The sequence below is a fragment of the Lissotriton helveticus genome, chromosome 2_1 (assembly GCF_964261635.1).
Source record: "Lissotriton helveticus chromosome 2_1, aLisHel1.1, whole genome shotgun sequence".
In the NCBI taxonomy this organism is placed as follows: domain Eukaryota; kingdom Metazoa; phylum Chordata; class Amphibia; order Caudata; family Salamandridae; genus Lissotriton; species Lissotriton helveticus.
In genome coordinates this window covers 1,870,068,679-1,870,092,036 of record NC_136059.1, presented here as the reverse complement: position 1 = coordinate 1,870,092,036, position 23,358 = coordinate 1,870,068,679, and the positions used below count along the sequence as shown (strand labels likewise).

General features: G+C 46.7%; 1 protein-coding gene across 2 annotated transcripts in view; it reads left to right on the top strand.

The window, feature by feature from the left end:
• Nucleotides 1-23,358, top strand: part of UGT8 (UDP glycosyltransferase 8) — a 306,771-nt gene that overhangs the window by 191,607 nt on the left and 91,806 nt on the right. For both annotated transcript variants that reach the window (XM_078676775.1, XM_078676774.1), the window contains exon 3: nucleotides 12,651-12,793. In XM_078676775.1, the coding sequence (XP_078532901.1) occupies nucleotides 12,651-12,793 (143 nt within the window). The remainder of the gene's footprint in view (nucleotides 1-12,650; nucleotides 12,794-23,358) is intronic.

Here is a 23,358-nt window from a genome sequence, read left to right as displayed (position 1 = left end):
GGCCTACACTCAGGCAACGGCCGCATTGCATTGGCGATCCGATTCACTTGCTACACGTAGCTGCCTGGTGGCTGCTTGACTGGGGACCGCTGCTTGGACAACGAGCTACCTGCCACCTGACCCCTGCTTTCAGCGCCGTTCCAGTGGGCCCAGAGATTAGGAGAGGCGCCCCATTGGCGGCGGTGTGAGCTACACCCCGGCGGCGACTGAGCCACATTGGTTTGCCGATTCCTCCGCACCGCATGACTATCCTGTGCCACCCGGAGGGGGCATATTCTTGCAGCAGTAGGCAACCCACCGCCTGAGCCTGGCCCAGTGGGGCTTGCTTTGCGACAACGGTGGTTCGGCGACCGGCAGCGAGGACTGTAGCAACGCTGTAGATGCCGTGGACGTCCCTGGAGATGAGGAGGACCCGCTTGGGGACCCGGCGCCTAGAACACGCTTACGGCGACAGTGCGGGGTGCGACCGATGCGGGCCCAGCTGGAAACCCTGGAGCTTGATTCGCCTGCATAACTCTTTTGCCTGGCTCCTGAGAGTGTGGCGACTCCGGCTGGCCGTTTAGAGCCAGTCGCACCTGACCCAGCCTGCATTGAGACCTGCTGTGGCCGGCGGCCTCTGGGTGTGAGAGAGGAGATATGGGCCCCTACCCGCAGCCTGCGTTGCGCAGGGCCTCTGGGATAGGGGACCCTGCCTGAGGGAGCTGAGGAAGGCTGTCGCTGCCATTTTCTGCCAATGCTGGGATTCCCTGATGTGAGCTGCCATTGGCCTGAGGTGGGCCCAGACCTGAGAGCACACGGCGAGGGGCCTTCAATACCTGGAGTGCACCATTCCTGGGCGGTGGAGTGTGCCTGGCACTATGACATCCTGGCTGCTGCCCCCTGGACTCAGCCCGCCATAGATTCTGAGCCGGGCCTCGGAGCACTGACAGGCCGGTCCCCTGCGCATTTACTTGATTCGTGCAACCTTGCTCCGGTTACCACGGGGGCGAGTTCGCTCTGCTCATTCCTTGTGGAGCAGGCCTGGGATTAGACCTCCACCGGATCCAAGAGGGATAGAAACCAGAAGGACTCCAAGCCTGACCTTAGAGTGAAGGACCTCTTCTGTCACGCCCCACGGGCCCTCTCAAGATGGCTCACTCATCCCAGGAAGCCGCGTCCACCTTAACACCGAGATATGAATGAGAGGAACCAGTGACATGCACCTTCCTTGAGTCCCTTTTCACAACGCTCCGGGAGGATCTGCAGACGGTGAAACGCGATCTCACCTCTGAGATGAAGGACATTCACAGGGACGTTGATAACATTGGGGAAAGTGTTGCAGCACTTGAAGATAAAAGGAGACGATAGAGACACAGAACTCTCCGTGCTCCAGCAGTAGGTCATCCGCATCCATGTGCAGCAGGTGGACCCTTCAAGCACATCTCGAAGATCTTGACAACCGCTCCCAGACACACAACATAAGGATCCGGGGAGATGCTACAATCGGACATCGTATATATTCACAACATTGTGGTTCTTGTTCTTGTTGGGGTTTCCTATTTCCTTTTTCCTTCTTTTGGGGGCCCTCATCCACTGTGTTTTAAGATTGGCTTTGATAGGCTACCTTCGTTGATGAACTATCCCTGCTCGACAGGCCCTTGTACTCAGAGGTGCTCTTGGTCTCTCACTCCCTAGATGGCACCCACCACATTTCGTATTCTTACCCTGAATGTGCTGGGGCTTAACAACCCAGTCAAGTGCAGGACAGTCCTTTTCTACCTGAAACACTCGAAAGCGGATATTTGTTTCCTCCAAGAGATGCACTTACTGGCCCAGGACTGCTACTGCCTCAAATCCCGCTTGTTCCCCACTCCGTTTTTTTCCTCTAGCGCTACCAAAAGGGCAGGGGTAGCCATTTTGGTTTCCCGTTCCTTCCAGGGAAGGGTTCTTCAGAGGGAGGCCGAGATTAGAGGGAGATTTCTCACATATCATTTCCCTATCGGAGGAGTTGACGTTCACAATAGGGTCCATCTTTGCCCCTAACGAGGGACAAGAAAAGTTCTTGCACAAAGCACTGACCGAAGCCACAGCGACAGTGGAGCGTAGAATCCTGTTGGGGGGGACTTAAACCTGGTATTTGACAACTCGAGGGACAGATCAGCGCAGCGGTCGGGCCAGTCGGGCGCACTCTCCCAGTGAGGCCTGGATGGATTGAGGGAGTTGGGGATAGTGGACCTGTAGTGTACTTCCCACCCAAATAGCCGTGAATACTCATTTTACTCGAGTGTCCACAAGACTTATGTTCACCTTGACTATTTCCTTGGCACGGAGGCTCTTCGGACCCTGATGGGGCGGTCAGAGATTTTGACCGCCTCTCTCTCCGATCTTGCCCCGGTTGTAGTTACTCTTCACTTCCCCTACTCCAGCAACCTTCCCACCAATGACCCTTGCGCGACACCCTCCTCCACCATGCAAACATGGTCAACAAGTGCAGAGCACGATGGACTATTTCCTGACGCACAACGACAACCATGACACTCCACTTTCCACACAATGGGCAGCTCTTAAGGCTGTGCGGAGAGGAGAAATCATCGCTATTGCGACGGCAGATAATGCCGACCACAGGCGTAAAAGAGAAGATCTTACGTAGCAAACTAGGGAGTTGGAACAGATGCACCAGCGTACCCAGGCGCATAGGATCTGGGGACAATTGCGCCCAGTAAGGGCCCAGCTGGCGGCTATTGATAATGACAGGGCTTAATATGCAGCCCTTCGCTTGCACCAAGCCTTTTACACGGGGACCGTTTACTTGCTCACAAACTGCGCGAGATCAAGCAGCGACAGGGGGTTCAGAAACGGCGCGGGGCGAGTGGTGACAGATGACGCTGACATTGCAAACACCTTCCGTGACTTTTATGCCCAACTGTATGCGGCGCAAGAATAAGATAGCTCGGTCAGCAAAACATACATAGCTGCTGCACAACTTCACTCCCTCATGCTGGCACAGGCTGACCACTTGGAGAGAGAGATACTTGTGGAGGAGGTCATAGCGTCAATCTCTCGCCTTAAACTGGCTAAATCTCCCAGACCTGATGGCTACACGGCCACCTTTTACAAAAACTTCTGCCCAACGAAGGGAATACATGCTCCTTACCAAAGACGTGGAGAAGGCCTTCGACAGGGTCCACTGGCCATTTCTAGAGCAGGTACTGATCCATACAGGGATAGGGGAGAAGTTTCGTACCCTAATGTCTAATTGGTATCGGTGCCCTGCGGCCTCTGTCCGAGTTAACGGACACACCTCGCCTCGCTTACCTATTACCAGGGGAACAAGACATGGATGTCCTCTTTCTCCCCTGCTTTTTGTGCTATATATGGAGCCTCTCCCAAAGTGTTAGGCGCAACCCTCTTATCAGCGGGATTAGAGTTTGGGGGCGATACCCACATCATTAGCCTTTATGCCAATTACATCCTAGTATCTCTTTCCGATCCCACCCTGGCCTTGGGTGCTTTTAGGGCAGAACTAGATCGCTTCACTTGGGCATCGGGCTTTAAAGTTAATGTTGAAAAATCGGTCGCCCTCAACCTCTCCTTCCACCTTGGCGCACTTACGTTCTGTGCACCCCCTCCAATGGGCGGAAAGACCTGTCCCCTACCTAGGCATCCAGCGGCACCTATGCTGCCAGAGATGGCCACCATCAACTACGCTAAGCTGCCGGCGCAGATCCGGGTAGAGTTACGGTGGTGGAAATATTTCCCAATCTCCTGGCTAGGGAGAGTGGCTGCCATAAAAATGATGATTCTCCCCCAAATACTGTACATGTTCCAGAACCTGTGCCTATGGCCACCCAAGGGGTGGATCAAGCGGCTCCAATCAGAGCTGTCACAGTTCATCTGGCGGGCCGCCGACCCCGCATGAAGGGAGCCATTACGATGCTGCCTCCATAGCAGGGCGGTCTGGGGGTCCCGGATCTCTGGCTTTCAGGTGGCGCCAATTCGTTATTCTGAATCTGAGAAACATGGGCTGTTTCAGGACCAGGCGGTGGCGGTCACAAAACTACGAAGGATCCCTTTTCTGTGTAAGACCCACAGGCCTGCCCATCTCTATGCCTCTCACATTACCAGGATGATTCTGGAGGCCTGGGATCAGACCTGTCAGAAATACAACTTGACTACCTTCCCATATCCCCTCACTCCGCTCTTTGATAATCCTGAATTTCAACTGGGGATGGGCAAGACCTCCTTCACGAGCTGTGGCCCTATGGGTTTTCGGTCCCTGGGACATTTGTTCGACCTTGAGGGGATTTTACCTTCCTTCAGGTTCGCTCACTTTATGGGATTCTGGATTCTGAACGATTCCACTACCTTCAGTTCCGGCACTGGGCTCTCCACTCACTCATAAAATCGCAAGCACAGCACTTCCTCACACCCTACGGAAAATGGCTACTAGCACACACATCCGATAAAAAGCTAATTTCTGAAATGTACAAGATGATGCTAGCTAGACATACACATATTTACAACGCCAGGCGAACGCGCTGGGAGTGGGACCTGGGTCGGGCCCTCAATCACAAAGAACGCGAGGGGGTATATTATAGAGCCCATCACTCAGCACGCAACATCGGACTGACGGAGACCCTGACCAAGGTGACCACATACTGGTATTACACACCCGACCACCTATACTCGATGGACCCTACACAAAGTGCAGTCTGTTGGCGAGGCTGTGGGAAACGGGGCACACTGGTGAATCTTCTGTGGGACTGTGAACAGCTGCACACCTATTGGACACAGGTTATCCATGAAATAGACAAATATTTCGATACTCAGCTCTCACCCTTTCTAAGTAATGTCCTACTGGGCCTCCCGAATCCTCTCGCATACCCGCTCCGATCATGGCGGGGCCGCCAGATGGCGATTACTCTGGGATCGGCCATGCAAAGCATCTTGCTCCACTGGCGGACCACTCACATCCCCACATTTACTGGCTGGCTGCATCTGTGGCAGGCCTTGGGGATGGAAAAGATGACTCTCACTTTAGCTGGGAAAGGTTCCACTTTTGTAGACCTCTGGCAGCCATTTCTCGCCCTGCTGGGCTCTGAGTTTAGGGAGCTCACCTGCCCGAGACACCTCCGCCTGCTGCGCCTTTCAGCCCCCCCGAGGGAGAGTCCCAGGATGCTGTGTTGAAAGAGGAGGAGTAGACCTGTCTCATATTGGCCTTTTAGTCGTGGACGAGGGTCGGGTGGGGGGTGGGGTGGGAGGGTAGAATATGTTTCCTTTTTTTGTCCATTTGTAAAAGTGAAACTGTTGGTTCTCTCTACTATTCGCATTTCATTGATGGTAAACCTGATGTGCGTTGGAGAATATATGTCTATCAAACCGTTGGCCTTTGTTTACGAAATGCAAATAAAAAGATTTAAACCTAAACAGGCAGTCACAAGTGCAGTATTCTAGCAAGCGCTAGGGTCACAATTTCAAAAGTGCAGCAGGTGCATTTGCACTGGGACCAAAAATTCCAGGCACCCCACTAAACACAGATAATTGCTATATTTTACAACTAAACAGGAAGTCACAAGTGCAGTTACCTTGCAGATGCCAGGGTCATTATATGAATTGTTCAGCAGGTGCAATGGCTCCAGGCCAAAAAGTCATCAGAACTCCTCTAATCACCCAATATTGCTATATTTTACTACTATACAGGCAGATACAATTGCAGTTATCTTGCAGCTGAAAGGGGCTTGATTTGAAAGGTGCCGCAGGCGCAGTGGCACCAGGGTCGAAAGCTCTTGGGTCCCCACTAAACTCAGAATATAGCTAAATTTCACTGCTAAACAGGCAGTCACAAGTGCAGTGATCTAGCAGGCACTTGACTAGGTCCATGCTTTCAGTGGTGCTGCAGGTGCAGTCGCACCTGGGGCAAAATGTGTCAGAACTCCTCTAAACACCAAATATGGCTATATTTAACTACTAAATAAGCAGTCACAAGTGCAGTTACCTTGCAGGCACTAGGTCCATAATTCCAATGGTGCAGCAGCTGCAGTGCCACCGGGGCCTGAAGCTCTAGGAACCCCTGTAAGTACCACATATTGCAGTATTTTACTATTAAACATGCAGTCAGAAGTGCAGTGACCTTACAAGCATTATGGTCATGATTTGAATGGTGCAGCAGGTGCAGTGGCACCGAGTCCGAAAGTTGTCAAAACTCCTCTAAACACCAAATATTGCTGTATTTTACTACTAAACAGGCAGTCACAAATGCAGTTATCTTGCAGGCACTAGGAGCATGATTTGAATGGTGCAGCAGGTGCAGTGCCACTGGGCCCAAACGTTGTCACAACTCCTCTAAACACATAATATTGCTATTACATCAAGTAAACCATCATTATTTCCTTCTTTAATTTAATTTTTCAAAATATTACTATTAGTTACCAGCACTATACCACTAGTAACAGCACTATATTTTGCCTTTTTGTACATAAGCAAGTCGTGGTACTTCAACAGACTTTCAGTAACTTATATTGTACAACTACTCAGCAAGATACAACTTACAACAAAATACTGCTTATTTTTAATCACATAGGCGAAACCTAATGCATTTACTGATGCTTGTTATGGTTTGCCAGGGCTCAGCCCTTGCAGACCCTGAACCATAAGTCAGGTCCAGGGTTCACTTTATGTGGAACAAAAGATCTACTGGGAGCCGTTGTTCTGTTGGTGGTTGATAGGTGCTTCATTTTGACTGTCGCTTTCCTCCCTTTTCCTAGGTTAGCTGATTATTTCCAGGATCTGAGAATCAGTGGCAGTGGTTTTGAAGTCCTTTCTTGACTTGATTGTGGTGGCTTTGGAAAAGGCCACATGCAAGTTAATTTGGAATCTTTGACCGAACGACATTTTGTCATTGTTTTTTAAGTCCGTGAGTGGCTTTATCACGTGCACTTTGAAACTTTCATGACAAACAAGGCCGTTCTTTATGTGCTATTAGTTAGAAACTTTATGCTGCACTGTTTTCTAGGCAAATCAGTCTAAGGAAATAAGAAACATGCATCTTGAAAACATTTCTGATATGTAAGGAGGATTGTTAGTCAGTGCTTAATTTGAACTGGTGGTTACAGGTGGGGCACACTGGCACTCTTGTTTGTGCACCAGCACCTATTTTGCCTCATCAGACTGACCCAGAGAAAGAGAGAAAACAATACCTAAGTGGGGAAGAAAGAAGAAAGAGATAGGAAAACCGTGACAAAAGTTGAAAGCAGGGAAGAAAAAGAACCTATAAGAGTGAAATGGGAGTGTCTGGTGGTGGATGAAAGATGCATTAGTTGGAATCAAGATTTGAGTTCCGTGCTACTGGTATTTGTAATGCCCCGGTACTTATTGTGTTACAAATTAAGCAATGTTATAGTCACTATTCACAGAGATTGCTAACAGCAGCACTCATAGATAACAAATAAATGGTTAAACCCACTTAAACGAGTGCAGTCATAGGGGCCGATTCACAGAACTAACTTAAGACAAAATCCTAAACTTACTACTTTTGGTATTCACAGATGTTAGGATTTTGTCTTAAGTTTGTCTTAAGACAGACTTAAGACAGACTTAAGTTAGGATTTTGTCTTAAGTCTGTCTTAAGTCTGTCTTAAGACAAATTTAAGATAAAATCCTAACTTCTGTGAATACCAAAAGTAGTAAGTTTAGGATTTTGTCTTAAGTTAGTTCTGTGAATCGGGCCCTACCAAGCTAAACTCAATCTGATTGGGAGCTTTGAGTCCATGTATAAATCCACCTTTAACTTCAGAGAGGTGGCCATGTTATTTCATTTGTGTTGTCAACATTTCAGTATTTCAATCGTAAAGGATGGTTTATTTGCCATACTCCACCTATTAAGAAAAGACCTTAAGGAACCACAAATTCCAGAGTTAACAGTTTGGCAAACCTTGCCGAACCATGGTAAGATCTAATAAATAATTGGAGCATATTTTAAGAAAAACAGGACCATAGCCTCACGGCTCTTCCACCGTCAAAGTGTGCCAACGCATTGTACACCCAAGAAATTCAGAAAGATGGTTGCATTGTGTGCTTGTTGGAAATGAAAGCAGACCTGCTGTCGAGTAATCCTTACTGCATAGGTGTCTGCAGGTGAATTATTTATGTCCCTTCATAATTGATAACCCGCCACCATTTACTCCTGACTTCACTTCTCTGGACCATAGAATGGGGCGTGTAACCGGCTCACCGGGGTGTAGCTTCTACTTAAATTATACATGGTCCGTCGACCCATGGTATAGTATCCATGTCAGGTAGGCAGTCATAGGTGCAATCAAAGCATCATATTGGAGCCTATAAGAATGTATGTTTAGAGCACATCCATGTATTATCTGGTACCTCCATTTACAATAGTTGTTCAAATATTTCCAACTGTACATTTAGACAAGAGTAAGATGCTTGCAATTATATTCTAGTCCCCCTTGTGCCAAGATTTCCAATTAATATTGCACAATTCTGTCCTTTTTCCAATAGTTTTACACACATCAGTTTCCTATATGTGAGCAGATCACAGTGGATGGTTATATATGTTGGATATTTAACCATGTCCCCCAAACAGGTGTTTTACAGCTATGTTAAATGTAAAGTACCAGTGAAAGGCTATAGTTCAGCACTATGGATTATGCAGGAGGAAGACAGTTAGGCAGAAGTGTGGTCCTTCCTGCTGGGAGCTGGATTAGATACCACATTAACTGTTTAGGTGGTGACGGGTTGCGTCATAAGGTATTTACCTTGGCCGAAGGGTGTCTCTACTTTGGGGGACTGGGCTCAGTCCATTGGGAACGCAGTGCCAGTTTGGTGTCATTGTGGCTTGTTACGCAATGGAGGCAAACACTGCTGCTTATGTCCAAGCTGTGCTGCAGAATCCCACGTTTTATGCCACAAGCCACACTGAGGGGCTTATTTACAAGTCCCTGTGCGCCGTGGGAATGCCACTTTTAGTGATTGTCCAGCGTCGCACACCACAGGGCCATATCTACAAGGCCACATAAAGCCACTCTGCATGGTTTTTCATGGCTTTGTAGTTATGGACTGAAGCAAAGCAGCACAAATCACTGCGTTGCCTCGCCCTGCGATAGGAAGAGGTGCCATGGGCATTACGGTGGGTGATCCCACGTAACACCCATGGCATTTGACACATTACCAGCCAGCGCAAGGGAAAAGGACAGGAATGTGTTGTATCTCAAGAATACGGGACATTCCTGTCCATTTCTTTTGATGCAGGGTGGCACAGCAATATTCCTTGTGGTGCTACCCTCCGCCAAAACCTCATAAATTAGGCCCTCAGTATTACAGAGTTAGTGCAATGCTGTAATATGAATTGAGTAGTTTAGCGAAGAGATAAATGTGGCCATTTTAGCCATTTTAGAGCCAATAGAATGCAGGTTCACCAGGTTGTGGAGATATTCTCCTGATTAGCAAGTTGGATGATCAGTCTAGCAGTCATACTTTGAGATACCTGTAGTCAGTAGTTTAGGAATTTAGGAAGTCTGTAATAAAGTGACAGTCAACGTCTGTAGTTCAGCAATATGGATGATACAAAGTGCTAGAGAACGTCTGTGGTTCAGCTATCTGGGTGCTGCAAAGAGGTAGTGGATATCTGTAGCTCAGAAATATGGGTGCTACAAAATGCTAGTGAGGATTTCTAGTTAAGAAATATGGATGCTGCAAAGTACAAGTGAACATCTCTAACTTCAGCAGAAAAAATATTGTGTAAAGAACACAAATAAAAAACTACAACGCTCTGCCTCTCAAAGCATTCACGATTATAAAACTGAAAAGATGTGAATCCCGCTCTAAGCGCCACAACCATCAAAGGTGCTGTTTAAAATTCATTCATTAACCAGGAGATATAGCACAGTGTCTAAACATATAAACAACTGAAGATATCCCTTACCATCTCAAGTACTGCAGAGACTCCTGTGATTGGCTCCAGGAAACAGTTAGTACTTTATGTGTTGCTCATTTCAACCTTTAAAAACATACAGTGACACAAACGTCAATATATGTATTCCCCTGTCCATTCTATTTCAAAGCAATACCCTTGGTCTTGCCAGTACTCAATTGTGAGGAGTTGAAGGCTATGGCAAATCGCCACTAGAGCACGGTCAGTTGTTCTCATTTAGTCCGGTGGAGGCAAGAAGTCAGTAGATACTTACATTCTCTGGTTCTGCGAGCTGTTGGGAGAATCTGCTATGGCTAATCATTCCCAGGAAATAATATAAGTAGTCCCCAAAGGAAATCATAAACACGTATAGCGTAAGTAAACTGTACTTAGTCGGTGCTGCCTCAGCACAAAACAGAAATGCTGTATAGGACCACCAACCAATAAGGAGCCAGGACATAAAAGCAATGCAAGAGTGAACCAATCCCAAGCAGCAGACGGGTTTACACTACGTACTGCAATTGCAGCAAGTCTTCCAGACAGCACATGTGCGATAGGCTCGCTCGACCTAAAAACGGGTGCACAACTTGTACTGCGGCCGTGTGCTAGAGCTGATCCCCTTTACAATACGGCCGAGTGCGCACTCACACGTTTATTCCTGCTCACTAATTTAATTTACGTGCCCAACATTATTCGTGAACCGACCTCATAGATCATTAATATTGCCAGAGTTTTTTCTTGAGCGGTTTGTTCTCACTAAACTGAAAACAAGCTTGTTAAAAAGAAGAGCAAAACAGCCTTGGACACCGCATTAAAAGAAGCTGGGACAGTAAAAGGTTAATAAAGGACAATTCCTAAACTTCACACCGTCCTAATAAACTATTCTGGGAACCTGAAACAACAGAAGGCATTTATCTTGTTAAATAATAGATTAAGCGGTTTCCTGGAGTTGGTTTTAATAACTTCTGGGCAGACTTGTTATAACAACTTGAAACTCGAGATGAGCATCCAGAGGTATTTGAGCAGTTTCTCAACAGGGCTTGCTTCATGGATCTCACTTTACTAATCAGACAAGCTTGATCGCCAATAAAACAATCGATTAGAAAAGGCGAACTGAGTCACATTGCCTTCATATCTGCGTACGTATATTCGCAATAACCTTGACCGCATTGCCTTTCCAAGCATACGCCTAATAAAACGTCTGCTCTCTGGAGCACCTCGAACGTGTGCTGTGTGGAGATCCAAGCAAATTGTAAGGTTTGCTGCTCCTCTACTCTTCATTTCACAGCCTTTGCAGTTCCCTTCGCGTCAAAAAAGATATTTTGTTCTGCGCGTGTGTGTGCGTGTGTGTGTGTGTGTGTATATATATATATATATATATATATATATATATATATATATATATATATATATATATACTATATATATATATATATATATTCTGAGCGTTTTTGTTTATATATATATATATATATACAGGCTTCAAAATTGTCAATTCACTCAATTTAGGGGCTTATTTACAAGTACCTCACTTTTTCCATATTATAATTGACTCACCGGCGGCGAAGGGGCTTGTAAATAAGCCTCTTAGGATGTAAACAAGGTATATTTAGTACAGATGGAAATGTGGACACTAGAGTTGAGCCGCTAAACAAGAAAGAAACACATGAATTCGGAACACGTGAAACATGTTGAGCCGCAAGGGCGACCAGAGCTGAGAGAGAGGTAAATTTGAATATTGACAGACCCACCGTGCTAAATGTACAGATGAGGTAATAACATTGCCCCATGAAATGCTATATGAATATATACCTTAAAGCGATTCAAATTGCAGATGATGTGAGCTATTTTTAAGGGCCTTTTTTCCAAGTCAATTAACTGTTGTGTCTTTTTGTTTGTTATCTTTGCGCTGTCTTTACTGAGATTTACTGGAAACGAAGGATCTATGGGCCATATTATCAAGCAAGGGCGATACATTATCGCCGCTTTTATCGGCAGGAAACTGCCGCTAAAGCGGGGATAATTGCTTGATAATATGCCCTTGTGAATTCCCATAGAAGCCCAGGTTCTGGTGTTAACCTGGCCTTCTATGGGAATTCACAAGGACATATTATCAAGCCCATTATCGCCACTTTAGCGGCAGTTTCCTGCCGATAAAAGCGGCGATAATGTATCGCCCTTGCTTGATAATATGGCCCTCAGTTTCCTGCCAATATTCGAACTTTTTTTGTAAAAAAAAAAACAATTAAGCAGAATGGCCCACACACGTCAACATAAGTTATCCACATAAGAATTACGACAGAAGCATCTGTATAAAAATCCATTTTTATCTCAGCTTTGCTAGCAGCCTTTCCGAACATTATTGTGTTTGCCCGTCAACAATAGCATCATATAAAAGAAAGAGTGGGTTTTGACTATGTCCACTAGCACCAGAACCGTGGGTTCTGTGAGGAAACAGTGAGGGGCTTATTTACAAGCCTCTTGCGCCACCTCTTGCGTCATTTTTAATATGGGAAAAAATGTGACGTAGGGGTGGTGCAAGGGGCTTGTAAATAAGCCCCTCAGTCCTCATTGAGTGTGACCAGCTCATCACCTAAAGTGCACTTCGAATTCATTCGTTATTTTATTGATTTAAAGGTAAGAGAGATGCTCTTGTGTGAGTTACAAAGTAATCCTTCTGCTGTGCATCACAACTATGCGTGAGGAAATAGTAAGTAACACTACATTTTTAAATCTTTTTATGCAGGACCTACAAAGCTGGGTGGCTGCTGATCCCGAAAATGGTTTTTTTCTGGTCTCGTTTGGGGCTGGAGTGAAATACCTGTCAGAAGACATAGCCAATAAGTTAGCTGGGGCCTTGGCAAGACTTCCTCAAAGAGTGCTCTGGAGGTAAGTGAGACACAGAAATCAGGAAAAAGTATGACTTCCTAGGTTCATGTTTCTTGTGCTAAAGAAACAGTTTTATACTTTGCTTAAGTGACAACACTACAATTTTCCTATATTCATGGCCACCAATCGCTAATGTCAACCGGTTTATGAAAGCTGAGCAGTTTGTCTATAAAAAGAAGTTTAAAAGAAAAGAAAATGGCCTTTCGGTAAATATTTTGGTGGCAGCTGAAGTATGATTTCAATCATAGTGCCCGTGAACTTCCTGAATATGTCGATTTTGGCACCTCTGCTGACGTGCTCTCAGTCTCCAATACCACATTCTTGCCACTGTGCTTGTCTCGATTGCCCGGGCATTCCTATCCAGCTCTTTAAATCCCCTCCTGTCTCATCAGCAGGTGAACAGTCTGTGCTCGCCGACGTCACACAGTGAAAGCCCTTCTGTCATCGTGTCTCGCTGAGCTCCACTTATCTGTGCGGTGGATTACCTCCCCATAGCGTTTGATTTCTGGCTCATTTATTGTGTAATACTAGACTTATCACACGCTTTTGACACCATCAACCATAGAGTGTTGAGGGACAAGCCAGAGTGGCTGGCAGGAGCAGGGTCCGCAGCAGGTGGTGGTTACCTTTCATTGTGCCACTGTGCTCATCCGGCTGACGCGGGAGGGGATCACCTGACATGACCTTCCATTATGTGCTGCCTCTAAACCATTCCTAGTCTACCTTATGTTATGTAGCTGATTCGAAGATGTCTGCTAATTTGTTTTTGCCAGGCTGGTATTGTACCTGTCTCTACTCCTTTTCAAATCCACGTGCTGCAGGATATCTGTGTTAAAGTGATATATTTTGAATGCCTCATGTGTCACACAACTCTTCTCCCAAACCTCTGATGAAAAAAGATAATTACATATTTCTTTCATGGGAAATAATAGCAGTCATCAGACTTGCAATTATTACAGGGTGGCAGCGGAAATGTTTTTATTGTAAGTATGAGAAGCGTAAAAGCCAGCGGCGGTGCGTCCATTAGTGTGCTGCTGGCGCTGGGGCGTTAACTCACCAGTCACCCGCGCCCGCAGCTCCCTCGACGTCTCTGAACTTAAGTAAACTCTCAGTTTACTTACCTACAGAGACGCCGAGGGAGAATTGACAATGCACGTCAGTCAGCATAACGTGGGACCGCCCACCCCCTTCAGAGTCCGGCGTCATGTTGACTGACAGGCATTGTCAGGGGCAGGCAGCAGCACAAGTGCGCATGAGTGGGGAAGGTCTGCGTATTTTTCGCCCCTGCCCAGTCATGCACACTGGTGTCTGGTCAGGCTGGTGCATGCCCATTAGGAGAGCGAGGGTTGAGCAAAGGCTCAAACCTCGGTCTCCTTATGGGCTGGCGGGCGGAAAGTTAGCATGCCCTAAGTCAATCCTTGCCACTCACTTGCCAGCACTGCGCAGTGATGCGGCTGTTGAAGGCGCCAATGGTCCAGAGGGGGCGCGGACCAGGTAAGATTATTTTTATTTTATTTAAGTGGAATGAACAATTTTAGGCTAAGGTGACTTAATGGATTATCTTTCGACTCGGCAAAGACTCCACTCTGATGTTCTTCCTTTTAAATGCCTTACGTTCACAAGGGTGACAGCACCACCTCTTTTTGGAGAAGTGCCAAAATGGAGTACATTAGCCTGACGGACCCATTTTTAAGATTTCGAAAAAAAATATTTGATTAAATAAAACAAACTCAACAAAAAGGGACAATAAAAACGAGCAGCAAAACTGGCAAGGAGAGAAAGAAGGAGCGGTAAGGGGAAAATATACTAGAGTGTAGATAGGGACAGATGTACTCGGGAAGAGGTACTGGTATATAGGTAGGTTAAGGCGAGCCGGACTGGGAACCCAAGCAGTCCTGGCAATATTCTCATACCAGCCCCTGCGAACCACTGCCTGGCCCATGGAGGCTGAAAACGCTTGCTTGCTGCTTGTATTACTGGAGGCCAATATTGCAGCACCACTGCAGAACCGGCCCCCAGTAACAAAGCCGGCCCCGACTTCTGCAAAACCGGGCCCCACTGCTGCAAAACTGGCCCACCCTTCCAGCCTCCCGGGGAAACACCCAAGGCCCAGTAAGGCCAGTCCAGCCCTGAGGTAAAGAGGTCTGAGTATAAGGAGAAGCCGAGTTGCTAAATTATAGGAAGAGACAGAGGTTCTAGAGTACAGAATGGGTAGAGTTATTAGGGTATATTAAGATACAAGGGAATAGTTAGGTATACAGTTAGGGTTAGATATACGAAGGCATAGGTAAGGGAAGAGGTACTTGAATATAGGCAGGAGAGACAAAACTGTAGAAGTAATTCGGTATATGAGAGCTTAGGACATAGATGGATTAGCAGTCCTAGGGTATACTGTAAGTAGGTGTTTAGGAGGTGTCAGACCCCATTCAGGGGTCAAGGGGCAAGCAGTGGCTTCTGAGCATCAATTATGGGACTGGGGTACTTTGCCTCCGATGTTCCGGGGTCCGTCCTATCCTGGTTCTGCAAACACAGCAAGAAAGAGCCCCTTCTGCACTTGACTCTCAGTGGTAGCAATAGCAAGCAGTCACAGACTTCTCACAGAGGTGATGTGGGTGTGCTTCAAGATGATAATTCAAAAATCACCCAGCAGAACAATAATTCATTGTCTAGCCCTGTGCTTATATTTTATAAAAAGAAAGGATGTTAATATGCTCAAAAAATGAAATACTAGACACTACAGTATGCAAATAGGAAAGCAACTGGCACAAGGCCACTGTACCCAGGTACCAGGGTTCCCTCCTTCCCTCTTCCTCCTCAACTCAGGGTTGGATCTGGTATGACAAGTTTCAGGCACAGGTGAAGTTCTAAACGCCTCATTCCCAATGTCCATACCTCACCAATACAAGTTTTAGAACCACCGGTCACAACCAGGACCCTCAGCACACAGCTTGTCTTTCCTCACTCCTCTGGGAGGAAATTCTCTGGCTGTGAGTGTTTTACCACTCATGTCTAGTTCTCGGAAGAACCAGCGGATGCCGCCACCCAGAGTCTGTGCTAGTGGGTAGGTTTTGGCATTTAAAAAAAGATCTTTTTATTAGTTTCATAACCAGCAGATATAAAGCAAGAATGTTGTCTCCATGGAACCCCCTCATCCTGCCCCAGGTCCATAGTATAGAAACAGCTCCAAACATCAAGTACACATTGTAGCCCCGCCCATAACAATAGATTCCTTCCCGATCATGGCCGCGCTAAGGTCTCTCTCCACCCATCCTCCCCTCGCATTTGGAGCGCAGGTGGTCAACACGATAATCCTTCCCCCATGGTGCCAACCCTGGACCCAACCATCTGACTCCTATCCTTTGGCTTCGTCTGTGAGTTGCTTCCAATGGCCCCATACTATCTTGTGCTTCTGATGAGAACCTCTTGACTGATAGACCAGTTTTTCTTTTTACATGCACCATTCTAAGTTTGAACTCCAAGCCTTGACTGTTGGAGGTCTTCCCCTGTTGTAGAGTATGTCCCGCTTAGCAACTGCCAATGTCACAGTACAAAACAGTTGCGTGTATTTTTCTAGCGATTGCATGTCACATATTCCCTGCATTACCAGGGCTGGAGTAAGGTTCAGGGTGAGGTCCAACCCTCCCATTATTGTCTTGCCAATCGTGTATACTGGTACACGTGGGCAGACATATAGAGTTTGAAATAGTCTGCAACCTCTGAGGCATCTATCATTTTCTATCTTGCTGATTGCCAACAATTGCGTTCTAGTGTAGTGCACTCTGTGGCATATCTTTAATTGTCCCAACCTAAAGCCCACCGGATAGTAATTTCCTTAGGGTAACTACATGCTTCTGCCTGGCGTTACCCTCAAGTCTCCCTAAGTCTCTCTCCCAGCTATCCTCCAGTACCGTGAGGGGGGTAGACTATTGGTAAAGTAGTGTGACACAGATCTGCAACACTGCATGTTTGTGCAGGGGTCCCCCCAGGACTTTCTATTCCAATGGTGTTTCTTCTTCCGTCTCTTCCAGGTTGTTGATGGGGGCCATCAGTATATGCTGCATCTGCATAAAACTGAAATGTGGCTACCTGGCAAATTATATTGCATCTGGAGTTCATGGAATGATAGCACTTCTCCATCCTTCCACATGTCCCCTATTTTTGAGATACCCAGCTGGTTCCACTTCCTGGACCCTTCTACAAACCGTAGGTTTTTCAATACATCAGTCTCCCAGAGCAGTGTCTCCATTGTCAACTTTCCTCCCCATCCTGTGGCCACTGTCGCTGTTTTCCCATAATCAAACCAACATTGCCGTCTCGCACAACAACATGTCCGCCCAGTCTCCCCCACTCAAGTATCGCAGATTTTCCTTCAGGTCCATTTCTGTCCTGCCTGCAATCAGAGCGAAGTCCTGTTGACTTTGTACACTCAGTCATTAGCTACCAGTAGCTGAGACGCCCAGTAGTATAATTTTAGATTCAGAAGAGGAATTCCTTTATCATGGGGTGTTCTGGTCAGGTCTAAAACTACTTTCCCAGGGTGCATACGAGTTCCCTCTTCACTGCAACCACTTCATTAAAAAAACAAATAGGGACCTCAAATGGAGTGTTCTTCAGGACGTATAGGAATTTAGGCAGATGGATCATCTTGGGCTGCTGTGCCCATCACTATTAGGGGGAGCTGGTGCCAGTGCTTGACATTGTTTTTTATAGTTTTCCAGGACCCCCCCCCCCCCAGATTGTTGGTGTGAAACCCATTACGATCCTCTGCAGCGTAAATCCCCATATACCTAAACCTGTTGGTTCTCATTGCAGGGGAGAGTCCCACTCGCCTTTTGGTTCCCACAGAGTCAGGGGGTAAATCGCAGATTTGGCCTTTGTAAGTCGCACAACACCTCCATGACTTGTAGGACCCGTCTTATCGAGCACTCAGGGTCCTCCAGGTAGAGGAGCAAGTCATTTGCATAGAGCAAGATCACATCCACCCAGTCTGGGTTTCACTTCAGCCCCGCAGTGAGGCATTAGTTTGGGTCAATGGAGCCAATGGCTCGATTGCCGTCGTAAAGAGCAAGGGGAGGGCAGTGGGCAGCCCTGCTGGGTGCCCCTGCCTAAATGGATTTTGTGTGAATCTGCACCATTGAAACAGCCCCTGCCATCGGCTTCCTAAACAGAAGCCTTGTCCATGCCATGAAGAATGGGTTGAAGCCCCTTTTGCGCATGTCCTCCCAAAGGTATGGCCACTCCACAGAGTCAAAGGCTTTTGTGGCATCGAGGGTTAGGAGTACTGCTGACTTCCACACTCAATTTAGGCCCACCAGGCAGCCGAAAAATCTCCTCAGATTGTGCCAAGTCGCTCTATATGGCATGAAGCCAAATTGATCTCCTGCAATTAGGGCATCCATCACCCCCATCAGACGGTTAGCCAGTATTTTGGCCAAGACCTTGGTTTTAATATTCAGTGGGGAGATTGGCCTATATGAAGCCCAGTCATCCCTTTTATTTTCCCTTCCTTATGATTGAGCACTATTGTGTCTTTCCTCCAGTCTCTGGACAGTGTTCTGCCTGCTCTGGCCACATCAATCACTGCCTTAATTGGCCCCGTAATTTTGGATTTCACGCATTTATAGAATTCAACTGGGAAACCATTGGGGCCCGGTGCTTTCCGGCTGTGCAATTGGTTTATCGCCTCGGAGATCTCCAGTTCTATGAACTCTGCCTCCACGGTAAGCCTCACCTCATTTCTTAATTGGGAAATGGTAAATCTCCGACAAAGTGGGTCAGAACATTACCGTCCTGCACCATCTGGGATTAATAGATACTATTCAGGTGGTCAGCAAAGACCTGGGCTATGTCTTCCGCCATAGTCACCAGAGCCCCGTCCGGCCACACACCCCATGAACCCGCCTCTGCTCTTCCATTCTGTGGGCTTGCCAGCCTAATGGATTCACAGGTTTGTTCCCCACTTCATATAGGTAAGCCTGCTTGTTCTGGAAGAGAGCCCTCACCTCCTGAATGACTTGGGCCCTATATTCCTCCCGGAGGACCTCCAGATGATTTTCACACTCTGCTGTGGTGGCAGCTATGTTGTCTGCCTTCTTATGGGCCAGTTGGTCCTCAAAGTCTCTCAGGTCCTTATTCTTTCTCTCAACGTTCCCCCAATTTTATGGGCTGTCAAGTGGCCTGTGTCACTATGGAGATGGATGATGTTCTCAGATTTTATTCCTGGAACTGGGAGGATCTATCTCATTCACTGTTCAGGATTTTTGTTTCCTATTGTTAGAAAGGGTTGGTTATTCGATTTGGGAGAGGGAGGGGGCAAAGTAATCCTTTATTGTCCACCAATCAGCTCTGTCCTGATCATTCGTGACAACAACAGGATCTTTGCAATACAGCGATGATCGTCCGTGACGCCATGCCTGCTCATCACGCTACATCGACGACACCATCCACAATGCTTCTCTGGCTTCGCCGCCCCCTCCACCACAAACAAGACTCTTTGCACTGGACTGACAAGGTAATTTTTCAGCAGACTAACCTGGTCCCTGTATCCGACCCACGCTTCAGCAAGCTTCGCCTGACTTGTGACCGTCTCCTGTTCCCTCATTATTAGATAGCCGCGAGTGCTGCTTTGAGCTGTTTAGCGGTATTTTCACTTAAATCTTTAAAATTGCATATTTTCGGTTGTACTGATTGGATTGTTGTCATTTTGGTCTTGATTACATTTTTTAATTTGCTCTATTTTTGTGAATTTGTGTGGAATTTTTCTTGTGTTGTGTTTCGACTTTTTTACTGTTGGAGGTGCTGCATAAATACTTTACACATTGCCTTTAAGCTAAGCCTGACTGCTCTGTGCAAAGCTCCCAGAGGGTTGAGCACAGGTTAATTTGGGGTTTGCTTGTGCCTCACCCTGACAGGGATTCTGGTTGCTGGTTTCACCCCCCTCAACCAGTTATCCAATTTCTCACATTTTCCAATTTATAAATGTTGGTTTCATACTCACAAATGGATTTGCTTGAACAAAAATTCTTTTTAAGTTCAAAAATCTTTATTGGGATTTTTTAGCACAATCCAAACACAAGAGGATACAATAGACATAAACACATATAACATAACATAAATTGGCAGTAGTAAAGATACAGACATGCTGCAGTTAATAGGATGTCTAATAATAGCGCATCATTGGGCGAGCCCACCCAGGGGTCCAGAAATCCCTTAATGTGGGAGCTAAAATCTCAGTTAAGCTGAAAACAGAATAGTGTTCAGAAAAAGTAAAAAATTATTTCCAAAATATAGAAACCGAGTGACAATGCATAAGGTGTGTTAAGTCACCGACTTCCTCATTGCAGTTCTAACAAGTCGGATTGTCCAAGAGGGCTAGTTTACGGAGTTGAGAGGGAGTCCAGTATATTCTGCGTAGAAGCCAGTATTTGGTTTGGGACAGGGTAGGGATAATTTTGTGGGAGACGACCAGTGTCCATATTAGAGTCCATTCCTCTTGGGACATAGGGTTACACTCGCCCCATTTACAATGTGTGACAAGGTTTAAATGAGTGGAGGTAGGTTTTAAGAGTTTATAGAATTTTGAAATCCGGCGTCCAAATTTGTTGGTTAAGTCGATCAGTTTAGGAAAGGAATGATCTAGTAAGGAGGGTTTAGATTTAGATACACAGGACTTAAGCTTAAGAGAATTGTAAAAATCTGTGTTCTCCAGTTTATAATAGATTTGAAGTACTTTGAAAGTAAGCAGGTAATTTCTTGAGCATAATTTTCCCGGAAATGAATGCCTTTGGAGGACCATGATTTCCAAAAGATTCAATTGCCATTAATCTATAATAATGGGTTATGCATGAGTGAAGCTAGTCTAGTTTTAACCCCTTCGATGCTCATGACGGAATGGTTCCGTCATGAGCATCGGTGCCCCTGTGCTCATAATGGAACCATTCCGTCATGAGGCCAGGGGCACGAAATCCCTCTGCTGCAGACAGCAGAGGGAATTCCTTATCTCCCCCAAAGCCTCGGGAGCTGGGGAAGAGCTTCCCCAGAACCCGAGACCCCCACCCTGGTTTCTGTGAGTCATTGCGCAGAAACCGAAAGTGAAATGAGCCTTCAGGCTCATTTCAGTTTCACTTTCTACATGCTCAGGGGGCTGTCTCAGCCTCCTGAGCACGTAGAAAGACGGGAGATGTATCATTGGAAAGGGGAGAATCACCCAGTGGATCCCTGCTTGGGGATCGACCCAGGAGGGCGATCCCCAAGCAGGGATCCACCCACTAGACACCAGGGAGGAGGGAGCGGCCCCTTGGGCAAGGGCCTTCGCTCCCCCCATAAAGAAATGGGAATATTTCAGTCTTTCTGCCCCCCCCCCCCCGGAGGCAGATGGGGCAGTAGCCCCCAATCTGTCTCCCCGGGAGGCAGAAAGCCCACTTGATGGCAGGGATTTTTTTCACACATTTTATTTTAGGGTGGGGGCTGCCCAAAATGTACATGCCAATGCCCCACCCCTCCCCCACAAAAATTACAGCTTTTATGTCCCCAATCTGCCCCTTGGGGTGGCAAAAATCCCAGTAGACAGCAGGGATTTTTTGGGCATATTTAATTAGGGTGGGGGCATTGGCATGCCCGTTTTGGGCAGCCCCCACCTTAATTAAAATCTGCCAGAAAAACTCCCTGGCGTATAGTGGGATTTCTGCCCCCCGGGGGGCAAAAAGCCCACTAGACGCCAGGTAATTTTTTGGGGGGAAAATTTGAATAAGCCTGGGGGCTACCCCCACCCACAACAATTATAGCCTTTTTGCCCCCCCCTGGGGGGAAGATGGGTGCAGTAGCCCCCAATCTGTCCCCCGGGGGGTCAAAAAGCCCACTAGACGCCAACGACTATGCTGGCTTTTTTATGTGTGGGGGCTGCCTAGAATGGGCATACCAATGCCCCCGCCCCCCCAAAAAAATAGCCACAGCGTTTCTGCCCCCCTTGGGGCATATTGGGGCAACACCACCCCCCATTTCCCCCCTTGCCGACTAGGCACAGATTTGTTTTTAGCAATATGCCTCCCTGTGGAGTTTGGGCCCTAGCGCAGCCAGTACATAGAGAAACCTGGTAAATCAGAATTTTTTTGAAAACTAGACACCCAGTGGAATCCAGGATGGGGTGGCTCACCTGGTTCTGTTATCCAGAATCCCTTGCAAACCTAAAAATGTGTCCCAAAAACACATTTTCCTCACATTTCTTGTGGTGGAAAGTTCTGGAATCTGTGGGGATCCACACAAGTGAGGTACCGTTTTTCTCGGAAGACTCTGGGGAATGCAGAGTGGGTGGAAATTTGTGGCTCCACATAGATTCCAGAACTTTCCACCACAGAAATGTGAGGAAAATGTGTTTTTTGTGGGACAATTTTTTAGGTTTGCAAGGGATTCTGGATAACAGTACCTGGTGAGAGCCAGTCAAGTAACCCCATCCTGGATTTCCCTGGGTGTCTTGCTTTAAAAAATGTATAGGTTTGCTAGGTTTCCCGAGGTGGCGGCAGAGCTAGGGTTATAAAACTACAGCTAGGCACTTTGCCAAAAAAGGGTCATTTTTCGCTGTGAATTTCTGGTGTGTCCACGGTTGCATTTTGCACCATTTCATGTCACGGGCACTAGGCCTAGCCACACAAGTGAGGTATAATTTTTCTCTTAAGACTCTGGGGAATGCGGGGTGGGTGAAAATTTGTGGATCCACGTAGATTCCAGAACCTTCCACCACAGAAATGTAAGGAAAATGTGTTTTTTTGACAATTCTTTAGGTTTGCATGGGATTCTGGGTAACAGAACCTGGTGAGAGGCAGTCAAGTCACCCCATACTGGATTCCCCTGGGTGTCTAGTTTCCACAAATGTTTAGGTTTGCTATGTTTCCCTAGGCTCCGGCAGAGCTAGGGTTCAGAAACTACAGCTAGGCACTTTGCCAAAAAAGGGTCATTTTTTGCTGTGAATTTATGGTGTGTCCACGGTTGCATTTTGCGCCGTTTCCTGTCACGGGCACTATGCCTACCCACAGAAGTGAGGTACCGTTTTTCTCTGAAGACTTTGGGAAATATGGGGTGGGTGAAAATTTGTGTATCCACGCAGATTCCAGAACTTTCCACCACAGAAATGTGAGGACAATGTGTTTTTTTGGATACATTTTAAGGTTTGCAAGGGATTCTGGGTGTATTAGAACCTGGTGAGAGCCAGTCAAGTCACCCCATCCTGGATTCCCCTGGGTGCTAGTTTTAAAAAATGTATAGGTTTGCTAGGTTTCCCTAGGTGTCGGCAGAGCTAGGGTTAAAAAACTACAGCTAGGCACTTAGCAAAAATAGGGTAATTTTTCATTGTGTAATTATGGTGTGTTCATGTTGCGTTTTGAGCCGTCTCCTGTCGTGGACACTATGCTTACCCCCACAAGTGACATACCATTTTTATCGGGCGACTTATGGTAATTCAGGTTTGTAAAGCAAATCTTAGAGAAGTCATGCATTTTCTGTGAAGAGACGTTTTATTGTCATGAACCACTTTTACTGTCCTTCTATTCAATGTATTTCTACCTTCCAAATGA